Source organism: Urocampus carinirostris, chromosome 16 (genome assembly GCF_059441175.1).
Source record: "Urocampus carinirostris isolate Australia breed hairy pipefish chromosome 16, RoL_Ucar_1.0, whole genome shotgun sequence".
NCBI lineage: Eukaryota > Metazoa > Chordata > Actinopteri > Syngnathiformes > Syngnathidae > Urocampus > Urocampus carinirostris.
The window spans coordinates 17,460,238-17,476,635 of record NC_142364.1 but is presented as its reverse complement, the minus strand read 5'-3'; the positions used below and the strand labels follow the sequence as shown (position 1 = coordinate 17,476,635).

The following is a 16,398-nucleotide window of genomic DNA, read 5'->3' as shown; positions in this document are numbered from 1 at the left end:
ATTTGCTGATGTATCTTTTCTTGTTTTTACAAAAAAATTCACTACGGTATCCCAAAACAATTAATAATGCTAAAAATGATCACATTTTGTGCAAATTTGACTTTTTTTGCAGTGTTGGGAACTGGAAACAAATGCTCTGTCTTTGCATTGATGGAACCTTTCTATAGTTTACCATCAAAAAATACACTTTGAACTGGCTTTAGAGGGACGCCTCCTAGTGGTAAAGAAAATGTTGATTGTATAATAGTCAAACATACATGAACTATCATATAAACATGCATTTTTAGCCATGCCCCTAAGTTGAAAATGTACATTTATTTTAAATATCGAAAGACTCACATAATGGGAGCTGAAAAAATTGCCATCTTGCTGCTAAAAATTGCAAAAGGCTACACGAAAAAAAAGGTCAAGAAAAATCGTGCTTTTTAGTCACTTTGAGTCTCGGTAGTTTGTATTCTTCTTTGTGCTTGTTAGCAGTTGTTTTTGGTTGGATGACACAATACAGTGACATCTGATGATCAAATTATACCCACTGACTTTTAAGTACAGTACTCATTTGAGAACCACTGATTTTTTTGAAGACGTTTAAAATGAATTGTTTTAAGATCTTAAGACAGTGCGGTAAACACTGGAAAAGTCAACTGGGACCATGCATTTCTTGAGACACTAATAAGAGCTGAATTTTGCGTAATAGCTCAATACTACTGCTTTGTTGGCGGCATCTACTAATTGAATAAAAAGAAGCCATTGCAAGATGTAGCCCTCTCTTCCAAATTCAATCACGAAGCTAAAAGTCGGACAGCTTGTTGCTTTACATTTTCAATTTAGAAGTTGAGGGCGATCTCTGTTCTCAGTCAAGTGTTGGTTTTTCTCCTTGCGCCCGGATACTTCAAAACGGTTGAACGTAACCTTGTTTCGGGCTCATTTTGTGCTTTCTTATGGTATTACAATCTCCAGTGACACATCACAATCCCTGCAGGCACTTCAACTCGCATTACCGATGACTGATGTCTATAATGAGAATCGTGACGTCATGGAAAGAGAAAGAGAAAAATCCTCACTCCGATTTCACTGACATTGAGAAGAAATATTCATACACAGCAAGGGTTTATCAAGCTGAGAGCTACTATTTATTTTATACTAATTAGCCCAAAAGGCCCTCAGTTCAATATAGATTTCTAAAATAACTTATTGTGTTATTACAATGTTATTACTATGTTATTACCAGGTAAATAATTGGAACTAGGGTTAAGAAGACTATGTCAACTACTAAAGAAATATAATTTTACTGGAAAATCACAATGACCCAGCACTAGTGAGATTTTTTCACCTCAGGTACCACGTTGGAGACCCCTAAAATACAGGGTTCGTTTATACCTTTTCCATAGCCAAATTCAAGCAATTTTCAAGGACTTTCAAAGCCAATTTACCAATTCCTCCAGTACCATTTAAATAAATGAAATTGAGTGTGAATCATGTATTTTGCAGAGCTCCAATTATATCTGGGATTTACATATTTGAATTTTTATTTTGCGTGTGCATTTATCAGGACATAAGTTTTTTAGATCTTGAGTAAATTGCAAATGTATTTGTTTTTGAGACACTTCATAGGACAACACTGTACTAACTAATGCCAGCTACTGTTAATAACGAGAGAAGAAGAAATGCAATGGCAAAGCGAAGCTACCAGAGAGCAGTGTCCGTGACATTTTCAAGCAGACTTGTTGGCAAACATGGCAACAATTGAAAGCATTTACAAGCCGTCACCAAAATTGTAAGCACCTTTCAATCTTTGAAAACACAATATTAATATTCAACATTTTTCCTAGGACTTCAAGCACCCGTACAAACCCTTTTGTAAAATGCCCGGTAGTCGTCAAGGGAAAGGCTTAAAGCAGCGTTCTCAAACTTGAGGTTTGGGGGCCAATTGTGGCCCATGAAATAATAGTGTGAGGACCCTGCCTTAATGTGAACGTTAAAAGGGAAAAGGTGTATTATTAAGCCTGCATGTACAGATTATGTAGATTTTTCAAAAATATTTTCAATAAAAGAAAGCATTGGAAAGTAAACAGCTCAAATTTTCCCCAGCTTTTGTAAACATGTACATGTTCAAAATGGTATTGTGCTGTAATTTATATCTTAGTGCATTTAAGAGCCAACCACATACTATACACACATCATAAACCTGTTGTTTTTCAATGCATTGTATGTTTCTCTTCATTGTCATGGAGTTATTTGTATGCAAAGTAAAAAAAAAAGTTGAGGGCTAATACCACTACACCAGCTGTTGGCGCCAGAGCCCAAATAATAGTTTTACCAGCAAACCACTGACAGGAACCGAAACAGGACCCAAATGTGTGACGTTTCTCACACAAGCCTTTTATTTTACGGGAAATGGGGAGTCATGCATGTTAGGCAGCAGTCTGGCGTGGAATGATAGGAAGCCAGGGGGCGACGAGATTGATACCAATTCCCCGAGCAGATATCGTACAGAAGGGGTCGATACAGGACGGGACAGACAGGTTTGATATCAAAATTAAACGGGACAAACTAGTCGAGAACGAGACTGGAAACGGATATTAAACAGGACAAAATAAACAGGAACAATACCGGACAGGAAATACCAACAGGAAATAGGGCCAAGTCAAAACCCACGTCTTGCGGGGCAGAGGTCCGTTGACGGACTGACAAAAGGCGAGTGAGAGCACTGAGCTTGAATAGAAGGAAAGCCAATCCGTCAACAAGCCGCAGCTGGCACCACATGGGCGGGGCCAATTGTGCGCCATGGCAACCGTGACATGACTTGTGAGTTTTTGGGGGAAACTGCATTTGTCCCGCTCAAAATATCACATGTAGTCAAAAACTTTTGTCATAACTTTTTTACTCTTTTAAAACTAATTAAGCCCTTACTAAATGAAAAACCTATCTGTATGAATAAATTGTTGTTGGAAGTCAAAAAAATTGTCATAAATGGTGTTTCCACACTCACAAATAATATACACTGACATGCATTGTGTAAAATAAATATAAAACAAGGAAAAAGACATGAACAATGCTATTGTGGAAAATGAAAAAGAATTTTGCCTTAATTTTACATAACATTAGAGGATTCTGGTATCATTGTCTGTCATCTTGCTGCTACGGGTACCTAAAACAAACAAGATAATTCTTGCAAAAGGCTGGGCGAAAGAAAATAAAAATGGTGCTTTTGGGTCACTTTGACACTCCGTAGTTTGTATTCATCTTTGTGCTTTTTAACACTTGTTTTTAACATCTAGGAGTCAAATATTACACATTTTCACTCTGGGTATTTAGTTTTTAAATTTTATGAATTTCATTGTGCTATGGATAATAGAAATACAATACATCAAAACGCAGCAGTTTCCTTTTTTTCTTTTAATGTTTATTTATAACCTTAAATATATTCATGCTTTGGAATATGTGAAACAACTTTGATATTGTATAAAAGTAAAGATTAAGCAACACACATCACTGCCATGAAAATATATGTTTGAAAATTAAACAAACTTAGATTTCTTTTTTTTAACATAGCATAGTGCTCCAAATTGATTTCGAACATGATAACTGCCCTGGGCAGGTGTAGGGGGCCGTCCTTCTTTTCTCAGATTGGAGGTACATCAGGGCCACTGCTGGAGTGCCTGCCAAGTTCACATGGGTAAGGAGACTTCTTGAGAGTGGAGGTTACCACTGGTAAAGTTTGTTTGGACCATTTTCCCTGGAAAAAAAAGTGACATAATAAAAGATAAGATAAAGATGTGTATGTTCTCATGATGTCTTCCGCAAATACATATGGGGTTCCCCAAGGCTCAATCTTAGGACCAGTCGTATTTCATTGTTGTATGCTTTTACTTTGTATGATGGAAACCGAAATTGAAAATATTGTTTAGGTTAATCAGTGATGTGCCGTTAGGTTCATGTCTGATGAAGCACAGTCAGATTCACAAAAAATGACATCTAATGCGTCATTTGATTGCCAGAGAAAGAGAATATATGAACTGTGGCATAGAAAAAAAATATATCACATTTATTGTCTTATAAATGCACTGCTCCTTTTGGAAGAGAAAGGAAAAACAGCATCAATATATAGATAATCTTCCATTATGAAAAAAAATCCATGCAACAGAAATGAAATACTGAATGTCCTGACTTGCCATTAGCTAACTGATAGTAATACTATTTTTATTGTTTGGGGCTGAGGTGTGCGCCAAATCAGAGTTCTTAGTCTTATTATCCCCCTCTTGTGCGCCTCACTCTTCATCTGTAGACGCTCAGCACAGTAGTACATCGCATACTGCTCCTTTTGAATAAATGCATCAATAGATCATCTGTAAAATCCTACATTATTAAAAAAGTCCTGCAACAAAATAAAATACTGGATGGCTTGTTTTGCTGTCAACCTGATAATACCATCACTAATACTATTCTTTGGGGCTGAGGTGTGCACCAAGTCAGAATACTTGGTTTCACTATCACCCTCTGCCATGAGGCAAGAGAATTGCATGCCTCACTTTGCATTTGCTGATGTTCAGCAATAATACATTACAGATTAACTGCATCAATAATCATAATACAATGTGAAAATTCAGTGATTTACAAAAAATGGCGAAGAACTTTAACACTGAATACCTACTGTATCAACATTTGAATTATTATTCAATTAATAACGTTGCCCCTCTCGACATCTCCGACCTCCTTCACACTCCCACGCCATCCCACTCAGCTCCATGGGGAGCAAAGCTTTCAGCTGCTCTGCCCCCCAGTTTTGGAACTCATTGCCGCCTGACCTCTGGAAATCCGCCACCCTGTCCAACTTCAAACCTGGACTCAAAACTCACCTTTTCAGACTTCCCTTTTCATGATCATCTGCCTCACATACCGCCGCCTTTAACTCTACTTTTTTATTACTATGTATTACTTGCTTGTTTTATTCTTGTTTTATTCTTGCTTTATTGTTGTTTGGTATTCTGCGTACAGCAATCTTCGGTGTCCTGAAAGGTGCTTTGAAGTAGAATTTATTATTATTACTATTATTGATATTATCATTAAATGTATTTGAGATGAAGTGTTTGAGGAGTATGTTAGGAGTGACAAGATTGGATAGATTGAGAAATGAAACTGTGAGAGACAGAACTGGAGTAGTAGCGGAACTGAGCAAGCATGTGAATAAGAGAGTACTCGGTTGGTTTGGACACATGGAGAGGATGGATGAGGAGCGAATGTTGAAGAGGATCTACAGAGCAGAAGTCAATGGAAGGAGACCAAGAGGAAGGCCGCGATTGACGTGGATGGATGATGTTATGGGTGCACTGCAGGAAAGAGGTTTAAATATAGTGGAAGCTAAAGCTCTTGTTGGTGGTAGGAAAGAGTGGAGAGGTGTTGTTAAAGGATAGTAGGATGTTTAGACGCGTTTTAAGGGATGGGCAGGGCACCTGTATGATGCAGCAGGGGTAAACCAGTGAAAGCTGTCAGGCCCTGCTGTTGAACAAAAGAGTGTGTTGTGTCACCCTGACCCGAGTGACATGGCCGCTTTCTTGTGTCCCGTTTCATCTGGATGGACGAAAGCATGACCAACTTAGGTGCAGAGGTGCCTAACTTGCTTGTGTGTTTGGGCATTTTGGGTTGGCCATAGTCCTAAAATCTTTGTGTGTGTTTTGTGCTATTTTTTTTCCCCTTTTTATTTTATTTGTTATTGTATGTGTTTGACTTGCTATCGGTCACCCCTCTTGAGGGATATAACCAAGGTAGATAGATAGATAGATAGATAGATAGATAGATAGATAGAAATATTATCATTATTTTTCCATGATGGAACAGCCTCCCCTGACTGCACATCACTAATGTTAATGAGTGTCTTTTGAGACTCACAGGGAAGAGACGTGCAGTGGATTGGTTGCAGTGCATGGAGATAGGTGCCGTGTTATAAAGCGAGTCCAGCACTTGTGTGGCGAAGCCGTCCCACTGCAGTCTGGAGTACTGCTCCGTCACACCGTCGTTGCTACAAACGCACTGATCCTGGCCTTGGAATCTGACAATAACGGCAAAATTTGACTTCTATGTAAGTATTGATGGGTGGATGATCACACACACATACCGGTTAATGAAACTGAAGTATTTTTGGAGGTGATCCAGGTCCACGTGACTCTTGCAAAGTTCCAGCTGAGTGCGTGGGTAGTAGTGGACATAGTTGACACACATTTCTTCCATGATGCCAAAACCGCCCTAAGGACACAGACATTTTTTTTATATAAAATAAAATGATCTGTCATTGCTTGATTATGCAATAGTCGAAATTACAGCAAAACTCAACAAAAATTTAAATAAAAAGATTCTTTAGCAAAGAGGTCACAACCCTTTTTAAAGCTGAGAGCCACTATCTGTTACTGATTGGCGGAAAGGGCTACCATTTGGACATACCGGACTATTAGGGACACAAAAAAAAAACATAATCACCCAGATATTTGAAAGTGCGCCTCATAACCTGGTGCGCCTTATATACCTTGAAAACACATTGGATAAAATTGAAAATGCATAGTTTAAATTACACTGTATATGGTAATTTTGGTAAGGACGTCGTTGGGCGTCTCCCCAAAACATAAACAGAGCCGGGATATGACTGACAGGGAACGTTGTTTATTTCATCCATACTTTTATCCACGTTCCTCAGACGCTGGGTTTTTATACTGTGATCAAAAACATCGGTCAACGGTGACGTGTTTTTTTCGAACCGACAGTGTCTTTCCCGCCCCGACTTGGCTCAGTCAACCCCATGGTATTTCCTGTATTCACATTGTTTCATAACATCCAGATGTTTTCCATCAAGCCGACTTGCAGTTAATCCACAACAGTAACTGCTCTGCTTTTGACAAGCATATTGAACGGTCTTTGAGTGGCCTCTTTTGGTTAACATGTTAATTGTTCGATGCTAAAATAATTTTTGTGGTGAAACAAGATTTCAAATGTTGATTTATGTTCTTAATTAAAATGTATCGATTTTTTTATGGAACCCTAGCTTTTACTGTAGTTTTAATATATGTGCGCCTTATGGTCCAGTGCACCTTGTATATGAAAAAATATATCATAAATACTGTTTTCTTTGTGGAGTATAATGAGTGTTCCCATGGATATTTGAAAAGTCTTAAAAGGTATTCAATTATTCTAAAAAATATGCGTTAATAGGCATTAAAATGTCTTAAATCCAATTTTCCAAAGTCTTAAAAATGTGAACGCATACGATTGAGATTTGTTTGAATTAAAAATATATTTTTTAATAATTTAAACATTTACTTTTATTGCAACATGGCGTAACCACAATAATGGAGCTACTGTATCAAAACAATGATGTTTTGTCTTTTGTCATGTAGATTATGTATAAATAAGGTAAATACTGTCAAATTTTGGGTTTACCGTTAACATATCCACCCCTCAGTCTATAGTTTTTGGGTTATTTTTCAATAATTGACCCTTGTTGTCCTGTAATGACTCAGTTGGAAGATAGTTTGTGGAAAACTAAATATTCCCTCCTGTCAAAGAAAAACATTATTTTAGTCCATCACATATATCTTTATTCATATATTGAATAAATCTACAGCACTGTAAATCACATATACAGTTGCATATTATATAATATATTTACCCGATTACTAACAAAGATAAGATACTGCAATTTTTAAGGTAGATAGGATTACAGGGTTGATTTCAAACTCATTAGACTGTGACATATGAAATAAATGTATGTGTATAATTGCTTCTCACCACTGTGGGCTTGTTTCTATCTTCTGTGTTATAAGTACACTTTGTTATGAGGACATCACCCTGTATAAAGAAAAACACAATATTTATTTTTCATTAGTGTTTAATGCAACAGAAAACATGATAAAAAAAATAATAATTGTTTGTAAATATTCGAGTGAAAAAATGTAACATTTTTTGTTGTTGTTTTTTTTTAAGATGCTGAATAGCTGCAGGATTTTTAAAGCAAATATTTATACTCACGGGTAAAACGTTGACCATCTTTCTTAGAACTCGGATAGTCTAAAAGAAAAAAAGAATAGGAATAGGGATCCATGCTTGGTTATGTAGTTGTGTCAAAAATGAACGCCACAAAATCAATGATTTTGCCAAAAAATAGATGCGTTTTGTTATTCATTAAAAATATCTTGTGCAGTGGAATTTGTTAATGTAAAGTAAAAATTTGAAACTTCCATGTATTGAGTGTGCTACAAATGATTTTACGTGCTTCCTCAGTGTTTTTCTTTTGTTCTAGGATGAAAATGGTGAAAGTAGTAGTGTTTTTTGGGAGTATCAGTAAGAATTCAGGAGTCAGGCATCTGACATACCACCAGGAAATAATATAATGACCACAAATTTTGGACTATAAGCCGTGACTTTTATCACAAGCTTTCAACCCTGCGGCTTATGCAATGATGCGGCTAATCTATGCATTTTTTACAGCCACCAGGGGCGCCTGAGGAATAAAGGTGAGAGTGAGACCAGTTAAATATACGTGTAGACTGCGCTTTGTGCATGAATAAAACAACCATGAACAGACCCTCCTTATGGAGAAGGTGTCAAATCGAAAGTGAGTGCTAACTACCGCATTGGGAATAATTTTACGAGTCTTTTCATTTGTAAACGTAAATAATGTGGTGAAACGAACAGATAAGAAGACGCAACGTCCAACGAAACAGAAGGCATATCACTATTTATCTGTCAGCATCATCGTGTGTTTTGGAGTACATATTTTACACGCTTGGATTCTATGAATTGTTCTTGATCGAATGAAGCTTTTGCAGACATTCGAAGAAGTTGAAGACTGACAGGGGACGTAGTGGTGAGTTATGCCAGCTTTATGGTTTTCGGTTACTGTAAATTCCGGACTATAAGCCGCTACTTTTTTCCCAAACGTTCAACCCTGCGGCTTATTCAGTGATTTAATTTATATAATTTTTCTAACAGCCGCCAGCGGTGCTCGAGTACAAAAGGTAAGATTTAGACCGGTGGAATATATGCGCCGAGGAAGACTGCAACTTCTTAGCTTGTGCACAAATTAAACTAGCGTAGACATATCCTCATCATGCAAATTACTAAAAGAAAGACACATGACGTAGCTTTCAAGCTAAAAGCAAACGAGCAGTCCGATAAAGAAGGAAACAGAGCTACTGTACGCAAACATCACTTTGTGAGCATGTTGCTAGCGGTTTTTTTAATAAGGGAGTGTGGAACGACGTCTATTTGACAAAGCCTCTTTCCCATACTGGGGAAGACGACTTTGATGACGTCAGTTATAAGGAAGAAGATGAGGATGATTTACTGTGATGACTACAAGTACGGTATGTTTTTTTAACAAAGCTGTTAAATGTGTTGCGAGCATGTTCCTAGTAGCGTTTTGCTACCCTTCACAAGCACGGTTTGGGATGAAAGTTATAATATTATTATTAAAGCTTTGAAAACGCTCTCGGTGTACCGTCTTTCTTTGTAAATATGTGTAACCATGTATAATATGTATTTGCAACTGTATATTTTTGTAATGTATTTATTTGAGACACTTATTCTGATATGTTTTGCGAATTAAAAAAGAGGGGCGGAGCAAACGCGGGCTGACGGGAAGTGGGGTAAAGGTGAGTGAGACCTGATGTCGCGGCGGACAATAGTGGAAATATATTTTTCCCACCCTTACCTTTGGAAATATAGACTTTTTTTTTGGATTAGTTTCAACGGGTACCCGGACTCTGCAGGTCTGCATCAAACCTTAAGTACCGGTATCATTTTCCGTTCAATTTGCCGGCTGTGGATTTTGGACTGTGTACTTTATATTCAGTTACAGTTGCGGGACTCAAAGTTGGGTTCGGGTTAATTTTGTGATTGTGTTACATGTTTTAAAGTGGGCGCATGCGGCTTATATACAGGTGCGGCTTGTGTAAGTACAAAAGCGGTTATCCTCTTAAAATGTGGTGGGTGCGGCTTATAATCAGGTGCGCTCCATAGTCCGGATTTTAAGGTATATTGTTTCAGACTGATTGTGATGTTTCTCTGATGAGAATATTTTAAAATGATCATTGTACCTTGAATCCTTAGAGTATACGCTTTCCAATGATATGTGGTATCATGTTTCAATGTGGGCACATGCGGCTTATAGTCAGGTGCGGCTTATGTACTGTATGTACAAAATGTTTTATTCTTTAAAAATATACTAGTTCCGCTCCATAGTCCGGAATTCACGATACATTTCCCTGCAAGACTTAATGCTATTCACCCAGGCTGGAGTGCGTCACAAGTACAGGAGTTGTTTATGGCTCACCTGGTAGTGTGTGCTGAAGTGTTGGTCCTCCTGCACAACCTCCATCTCGTGGCCCTTCCTCACCAGCACGGTGCGCACCCCACGGCCCGCCAAGTGCGTGTGCAGCTGGGATGCAAATATAAAGATGCCGCCCTTGGGCAAAGCCTGAAAAAAACCCAATAGATTTCAATCTCATGGATTGCAATTGACGGCTGTACCAGATTTTGATTGATTCATTTACTGTCGCTGTCGGCTTAAAATGTCATCAGCAGTGAATAGGTCAAAGCACGGGTGTCAAACTCTGGTCTTTTTTGAGTCAAATAATATTACGATCTTTTGTTTTCTCAAATATTCTCTGATTGATAAATACCATAAATTCCGGACTGTAAGCCGCTACTTCTTTTCCCCAAATGTTCAGCCCTGCGGCTTATTCAGCGAAGCGGCCAATTTATGTAATTTTTCTAACTGCCACCAGCGGCACTCGAGAACAAAAGGTAAGATTTAGACCAGTGGAATAACCTCGGCATCCTCTTAGTTAGCGTACGAATTGTCAGTCTGACAAAGGTTCTTTCCGATAATGAGAAAGTCGCCCTTGATGGCAGCAGTTATAAGAAGAAAGATGAGGACGGTTAACCGTGAATTTTGCATTTGCGGTATGGCTTTTTTAAACATATATGCATGATGCGTTGCGAGCGTGTTATTAGTAGCGCGTTGGTACCTTTCACAGGGACAGTTTGGGATGAAAATTATATTATTATTATCAAAGCTTTGAAAACTTTCTCGGTGTACCGTCTTTCTTTGTAAATATGTGTAACCATGTATAATATGTATTTGCAACTGTATATTTTTGTAATGTATTTATTTCAGAGACTTATTGTGATATGTTTTCTACGAGCAAATCAAAAAGAAGGGGCGGAGCAAACGCGGGCTGACGGAAAGTGGGGTGAAGCTGAGTTAAATCTCTTTGTTGTTGCAGCGGACCATAGTGGATACCGGTATATATTTTTCCCACCTTTAACTTTGGAAATATAGATTTTTTTCATTGGATTACTTTCAACGGGACCCGGACTTTAAAGGTCTGCATTCAATTCTAATTACAGGTATCATATTCCGTTCATGTTGCCGATTGTGGTATATGGATTATACTATATTTATATTTACAAACGCAGCACTTAGCCAAACTTGGGATAAGCTTTTGACTTTATTGTAGGCACATGCCAGGCAAATACAGGTGCGGCCTGTGTAAGGACAAAACCAATAATGCCCGTAAAATGTAGTGCATGCGGCTTATAATCAGGTGCGCTCCATAGTCCAAATTTAACGGTAGTAGTACTCGTCAGCAAATACAGCTAGAGTGAATGATTTGCTCTGGGGGTGGTGCCTGGCTTTGGTGACATTCAGTGGGCTTATTTCACTTTAGGTCATTGTTTGATGTGATGTCGCTCATTTTTCTCTTGTGCTTCTCTCAGATATGTCTCGCAGGCCATATGAAATCTGATGTGGGGCCTGACCAGGCCCGCGGGCAGTATAATTGACACCCTGCTTAAAGATTTCTTTGAAAAACGATCGAATCAAGCTTACAGTGCGCGTACACTCGGAGGTGCAGTAGCCGCTGAGGTGGAAGGCGTGTTGCCCGGGCGGGACGGCCATGATGGGCGTGTAGACCAAGCCCAGCTCCATGATGCCTGCATCGTAGCGCCTCAGACTTGGGGTGTAGTGCAACCTGATCCCCGATGAGTCACGTTTGCCTGCCCGCAAACACGGTCGCATTGTCAATATGCTTTGAATTTCTTAAGCGGTGCACAGGCGAATGATTTAAGATGGTTGTTTTTTGTCTCTTGTGGGTTATTTGAAGGACGTTCAGGAAGGAGTGGCCGGATGTCTTTGACCGGGTCGGAGCGTTGAAGACAACGACATCATTTCAAATTCTGCTTCACAACACTGGTGGGCAGTCAAGCCCAGTATAATAAAATGACTGTCAAATAGCCACAGACCAAATGTGACACAAGCTTTTCTATGGCCCCTGAGATGATTTTGAGGGATTCTTGTATCATGTATTTATCACTTATTATTTTTCAATCCAATTGGCGGAGAGTATCCAAATGTGGAAACACGTGTCAGTTTGACAGTCTTTAATGGGGTCAAGGGATGTAACAAAAGGTGCTCCGTAGATAAAGGGAACGGAATAACGAGTAACAAAACAGTCCATAAAGGGAAGGCTGAATAAACGCAAAGTCTTACTACTCTGTAAATCATTGTTGCCTAACCTCCGGAATTCCACCACACTGTCCACCTTCAAATCTGGACTCAAAACCACCTCTTCAGACTTGCCTTTTCATAATCATCTACCTCCCTTTAACTCTACTGTGTTTTTATCTGCTATGTATTACTTGCTTGTTTTATTCTTTTTTTATTCTTGCTACATTGTTGTTTTGTACTCTGTGCACAGTGACCTTGGGTGGTCTGAAAGGCGCTTTGAAGTAGAATGTATTATTATTATTATTACTATTATTACTTAATATAGAAGGCGTTAAAAGCTTTTTGGAGATCGACGTTAAAAGTTAGTCAGACCTGTCCTTATATACACTAGAGTTCTAATGAGCACCAGTTCTGCCTAATCAGGTAAAAAATAACCCTGGCGCCCCCTGATGGTGACGTTAGTACACAAGGGCCTCACATCAATGATGTTTTAAGAAATATTTCAGTTGAGTGAATAAATAATAATAATAATAATAATAATTTCCTTTGTATTGTCATTCTTTGTAACAATGTACACAGAACGAAATGTCGATACACCTGAACCGTTGTAGCGAGCCGATGCAGCCGCAGCCAACAGAGGGCGCCGCCATTTTACCAATAAAAGGAAATTGCCTCAATTTTTTTCTTTGTACACCAACTTTTGTTAAGATAAATGTGTAACTGGAGTGCCACGTCCAATTTCGTTGTCAAAATATGTTCAACCCATTTTGTAACAATGATAATAAAGGTCTATTCTATTCTATTCTATTCTATTCTATTCTATTCTATTCCATTCTATAAAAACATTAGGCTACTAATGGTCCCTGAATACTGGCGACTATCATCGCTGAGACACGTTCTAGAATAAATCGAATGGATTGAAACATTTTGGGAAATTGAAAATGAACACATATAATACACCACTAAAATAATTACTTAAAGTAGTGAAGACAGATTTAGCATTAGCTGTTAGCTTAAGTATCTGTATTGTGAATGCTTTAGGAGGGCGGTAGCTGCGTCTAACACAACATTAGCAACTGGCTTTGCTTGAGCAGCTGACACCACAGATGTTGTAACTAGATGTACTAGCATTAGCCTTTAGCATTGACAACTAGCATTTATTACTAGCGACTATCATCGCTGACAACACCTTCTAGGATAAATCGAATGGATTAAAACATTTTGGGAAATTGTCCACAACTAAAATAATTACTTAAAGTAGTAAAAACAGATTTAGTTTTAGCCGTTAGCTTAAGTATCTGTATTGTGATTGCCTTAGGAGGGCGCTTTCTGCGACTGACACAACATTAGCAACTGGCTTTGCTTGAGCAGCTGACACCAGAAATGCTGTAACTAGATGCACTAGCATTAGCCTTTGGCATTGACAACTAGCATTTATTACTAGCGACTATCATCGCTGAGACACCTTCTAGGATAAATCGAACGGATTAAAACATTTTGGGAAATTATCCACCACTAAAATAATTACTTAAAGTGGTGAAAACAGATTTAGTTTTAGCCGTTAGCTTAAGTATCTGTATTGTGAATGCTTTAGGAGGGCGCTAGCTGCGTCTAACACAACATTAGCAACTGGCTTTGCTTGAGCAGCTGACACCAGAAATGCTGTTACTAGATGTACTAGCATTAGCCTTTAGCATTGACAACTAGCATTTACATCTAGTGTTGCGCAATTAAAACATTGGAAAACTAAATGCACTGCAAATAACTCTTTTTTTTCTTCTTATTTAACATAGTATATTTCTTTGAATTTGGGCTGTCGTCATCCTGAACTGAGCACTTATTTATCTTATGTATTTCCTAAATACAATGGCTCGATTGACTCACTCATGAATGAGTTCAATACCACCCTGACTAGTGTGCTGGATTCAATAGCGCCCATAAAACTAAAATCACGTCCTAAAAGACGCACACCTTGGTTTACTGAGGAAACTAGAACCCTTAAAAAAGAATGCAGGAAATGGGAGAGAAAATGGCGCGCTACCAAGCTTGAGGTTTTCCATCAAACCTGGTGTGACAGCTTGTTAAAGTATAAAGCGGCCCTTGCCTCTGCAAAATCGGCCTACCTTTCGAAGGTGATTGCGTCTCAAAAGAACAACCCCAAAGCCCTTTTTGACACTGTAGCATCGCTTACAAGGCAACAGCCTATCGCAGACAGTTCGACACACTCTGCTCAGGACTTAATGGTCTTCTTCACTAAGAAGATTCAATGCATACAGGAAGAAATTGCAAAAGATATTGTTAGTACCACACGTATTAAAGGACTGAAATTTACAGATGCACGACAGGGTGGCTGCCCTGGGAAAATGGCCGGTTTTAGTGAACTGTCACTTGATGATCTCAAACAAGTGGTGAATGCGGCCAAACCGACAACTTGCCAGTTCGACCCGCTCCCAGGTTCACTTATTAAAAGTCTTTTTAGCGTCCTTGGGCCTTCAGTTCTAAATATTATAAATACATCACTCTCCTCAGGTGTAGTTCCAGCAGCTTTTAAGTCCGCCGTTATTAAACCCACACTGAAACGACCCAACCTTGATCCAGAAATATTAAGTAATTACAGACCTGTGTCAAACCTACCTTTCCTCTCTAAAGTACTCGAAAGAGTAGTGGCACAGCAGCTGAATGCTTTCATATCGGAGAATAACCTTTTTGAATCCATGCAATCAGGATTCAGGGCTAACCACTCTACTGAGACAGCTCTGATCAAGGTAACAAATGATCTCCTAATGTCAATGGATTCTGGCGCTTCATCACTTTTGCTGCTGCTGGATCTTAGTGCTGCTTTTGACACAGTGCGCCACAATATCCTACTAGAACGGTTGGAAAAATGGATTGGTCTCTCAGGAGCTGTCCTCTCGTGGTTCAAATCCTACCTCTCAGATAGGACACACTGTGTTAAATATGGTGAAACGACATCTGAGCCCTTTAATGTTACCTGCGGTGTTCCGCAGGGTTCAGTGCTCGGCCCCCTACTTTTCAACATTTACATGCTTCCGTTAGGTGATATTATTCGCAAGTACAATATCAGCTTCCATTGCTATGCAGACGACACTCAACTATATCTTCCGTTGGAGGAATCTTCCACACTAAACTGTGGAAATTTGGAGGCCTGTCTCACTGAGATAAAAGAGTGGATGTCACTCAACTTCTTGCGTCTTAACTCTGAAAAGACTGAAATGTTAGTCATTGGTCCTTCTAAATGCCGGGACTTATTCTCAAAAACTGCTGTGAACATTGACAAATGTCACATCACACAGAGTGACTCAGTTAAAAATTTAGGTGTCATATTTGACCCTGAACTATCCTTTGAGATGCATGTAAAACAAATTACTAGAACTGCCTTCTTCCATCTTCGCAACATTGCTAAAATCCGTTCAATACTGTCTCAGTCTGATGCGGAAACATTAATTCATGCATTTGTTACCTCCCGTCTCGATTACTGCAATGCACTACTCTCCGGTCTCCCGAAGTCCAGAATCAAGTCTCTTCAGCTAGTACAAAATGCCGCAGCGAGGCTCTTAACCAGGACAAAAAAGTACGATCACATAACACCGATTTTGGCTAACCTGCATTGGCTCCCAGTTAGCCAAAGATGTGACTTCAAAGTTCTCTTAGTATTGTACAAAATCATACATGGACTTGCTCCCTCTTATCTTTCAGATCTGATCTGCCACTATGTCCCGGGCCGAAGCCTACGATCTGAGAGTGCTGGTCTTCTGATGATCCCGAGAGCAAAGAAGTCTTCTGCTGGTTCGAGAGCGTTCTCCATCCGGGCACCGGTGCTGTGGAATGCTCTTCCCCCTGAGATTCGATCTGCAACCTCAGTGGAAATGTTTAAATCTAAA

The 16,398-nt window shown here is 39.0% G+C and overlaps 1 protein-coding gene across 1 annotated transcript in view; it reads right to left on the bottom strand.

Moving 5' to 3' along the window:
• Positions 1–3,424: 3,424 nt before the first annotated feature.
• dbh (dopamine beta-hydroxylase (dopamine beta-monooxygenase)) overlaps positions 3,425–16,398 on the bottom strand; it is a 38,932-nt gene continuing 25,958 nt past the window's right edge. The window contains exons 6-12 of the mRNA XM_088356262.1: positions 11,879–12,045; positions 10,319–10,462; positions 8,014–8,052; positions 7,774–7,833; positions 6,113–6,240; positions 5,887–6,046; positions 3,425–3,736 (exon numbers count right to left, since the gene is read on the bottom strand). Coding sequence (XP_088212388.1) covers positions 3,623–3,736; positions 5,887–6,046; positions 6,113–6,240; positions 7,774–7,833; positions 8,014–8,052; positions 10,319–10,462; positions 11,879–12,045 — 812 coding nt within the window. The 3' untranslated portion in view covers positions 3,425–3,622. The remainder of the gene's footprint in view (positions 3,737–5,886; positions 6,047–6,112; positions 6,241–7,773; positions 7,834–8,013; positions 8,053–10,318; positions 10,463–11,878; positions 12,046–16,398) is intronic.